We start from the raw sequence: 2,266 nt of genomic DNA, 5'->3' as shown, positions 1-2,266 counted from the left end.
GTCGCTCAACTTGACAGCCTGTTGGCCAGCATGCCTTTTCTTCTAGCAGCCAGGCTGGTCCATACTTCCACAATACTGATTCTGCTAACTGCTTGGCTTTAATACCTCTGGTAATCAAATCAGCGGGGTTGTTTTTTCCATCGCAGTGGCGCCATTCATATATATTCGTCAGACTGTTTATTTCGTTCACTCTCGCCTTGACATAAGGCTTCAACTGCTTTCCCTAGCCTCTTATCCAATTCAAAGCAATTGTAGAATCCGTCCACATGTATGTCGCATAAACATCGCAATCAATAGCCTCAACTAAAAATGCTTTGAGTCTGGCCGCCATCAGGGCTGCGGTCAGCTCCAACTTCGGTAAGCTCAGTTCGGTGTTTACTGAGTTCTTCTCAAGAGGCGCTACTCGATTTTTTGAGCAAATGAAATTTGTCACTATTTCCTTATCAGGAGAAATTTGCCGCAAGTATGCTACCGCTCCATACGCTTTTGGGCTCGCATCTGCAAAAATGTGCATCTCGATTGTTGCTGTGCTGTACGTTGTGAGATTTCTCTTTATACGCAGTCCGCTTAGTATTGGCAGCTCTTCTTGCCAGCATTGGAAGCTTGACAACAGATCTGCATCCAAAGTTTGATCCCAGTCAAGGTTCGCTTTCCACACACTTTGCAGCAATTTTTTAATTCGAACGACAAATGGGGAAAGCATTCCTAAGGGATCGTAGATCTTTGCCATCGCCTTCATTACATTCCGTTTGGTGCCTCTTAACGATCGTAAATATTCAACAATTCCTGCCAATTCGACGCTGAGCTCATCCGCGATTGTGCACCAATTTATGCCCAACACCTTAGGCTTCGTACACTCGTCACGCTTTGCAACTGGAAAAGAGGCCTTTAGTAAAATGTCGTTGGTATTCCACTTACGCAAGTTGAAATTGGCAGCGCCCATTATGCTATTCGCCATTTGAAAAAGGTCGTCAGCCGATTTACGGTTTGGCAGGCTAAGTACCAGATCGTCAACATAAAACGAAGCTTTTAGCTTGTCGCAGATCACGCCATATTGATCTCTACAGCTCTCTATATGCGTCTGTATCGTTGCTGCTAGTAGGAAGGGACTTGAAGCTACGCCGAAGGTAACTCGGGCCATTCGATATTCGGTTATTGATGGTAACACGCTATTGACTTTAGGAGTTGACTCATACCAAAAAAACCGATGGCAATCACGGTCACTTTCGGCTAGTGAGATTTGCAGAAACGCTTTCTCGATATCCGCTGTTAAAGCTATAGGGTTCGAGCGAAACTTTATCAGGGTAGACAACAAATTCGCCACCAAATTGTCGCCTACACTAAGATGCTCGTTTAGAGAAGAAAGTCCGACTTCACTTGACGAGGCATCAAATACTATTCGCATTTTCGTCGTAATTTTTTCTTCTCGATACACTGGTCTATGCGGCATGTAGTAGATCTTTCCATTAGAAGTTGTGCCGTCAACAGCTTCAGCGAATCCGTTCTGTAACAGCTCTCTAATTCCTGCATCATACTCGTAAAGTTTGTCGCTATGTTTTAGCAGGCCCGTCGTTAAGCTACGAAGACGAGAGAGAGCAACTTGCTTATTGTCGGCTAATGCGCCGCTGCCAATACGCCATGGCAGATTGACTACGTAGCGCCCGTTAGTTCGATTTATGCTTAATCGGATTTTTCCAACAACAGATTGGTCTTCATTAGATTGGAAATTTGTAATACCGACCGATTCTAGTCTCCAAAAATTAGAGATATCGAACGCATGGCCCACGCTATCGGATATATTTAGTACACAACTGTCTACAGCTAAGTTACTACTACATCCTTGTATTGTCCAACCAAACAGTGTTTTAACCGCAACTAACCTTTCAGATATACGCTTGCTTTCGGTCGCAGTAAATTGCCAAAAGTGGTCTTGACCGATTAATAAGTTAATACCATCAACAAGATTTTCACCACTTATGTTAGTATCAGCTAATTCAAGTTTTAAATATTTCAGTTTTTCACTTCTTATTTTCGGTACCGGTAAAACATCAATACAAATTTTAGGCACAACGATAGCTGTAATCGTCTTTGTTTTTCCGCTGTATTGGCCTTTAATATTAAGTTGAACACTTTTGAAGTCAGTCGGCTGCCTGTGGGTATTTTTATCTCCAAAGGCTACAATTCTCATTTTTTCAATGCCGCTCGCCGATAACTTCAAGAAATTCGCTAGTTTTTCACTTATGTAAGTGCGCTGACTGCCGTTGTC

The 2,266-nt window shown here is 42.9% G+C and overlaps 1 protein-coding gene across 1 annotated transcript; it reads right to left on the bottom strand.

The window, feature by feature from the left end:
- Positions 1-223: 223 nt before the first annotated feature.
- LOC118757469 lies at positions 224-2,188 on the bottom strand. Its single transcript, XM_036492180.1, has one exon. It carries the CDS (start codon positions 2,186-2,188, stop codon positions 224-226), a length of 1,965 nt encoding a protein of 654 aa, XP_036348073.1.
- Positions 2,189-2,266: the final 78 nt, after the last annotated feature.

Source organism: Rhagoletis pomonella, unplaced genomic scaffold, assembly GCF_013731165.1.
Source record: "Rhagoletis pomonella isolate Grant_MI unplaced genomic scaffold, Rhpom_1.0 Rhpom_scaffold_18318, whole genome shotgun sequence".
Classification (NCBI taxonomy): Eukaryota; Metazoa; Arthropoda; class Insecta; order Diptera; family Tephritidae; genus Rhagoletis; species Rhagoletis pomonella.
This window is presented reverse-complemented; position numbering and strand designations above follow the sequence as displayed.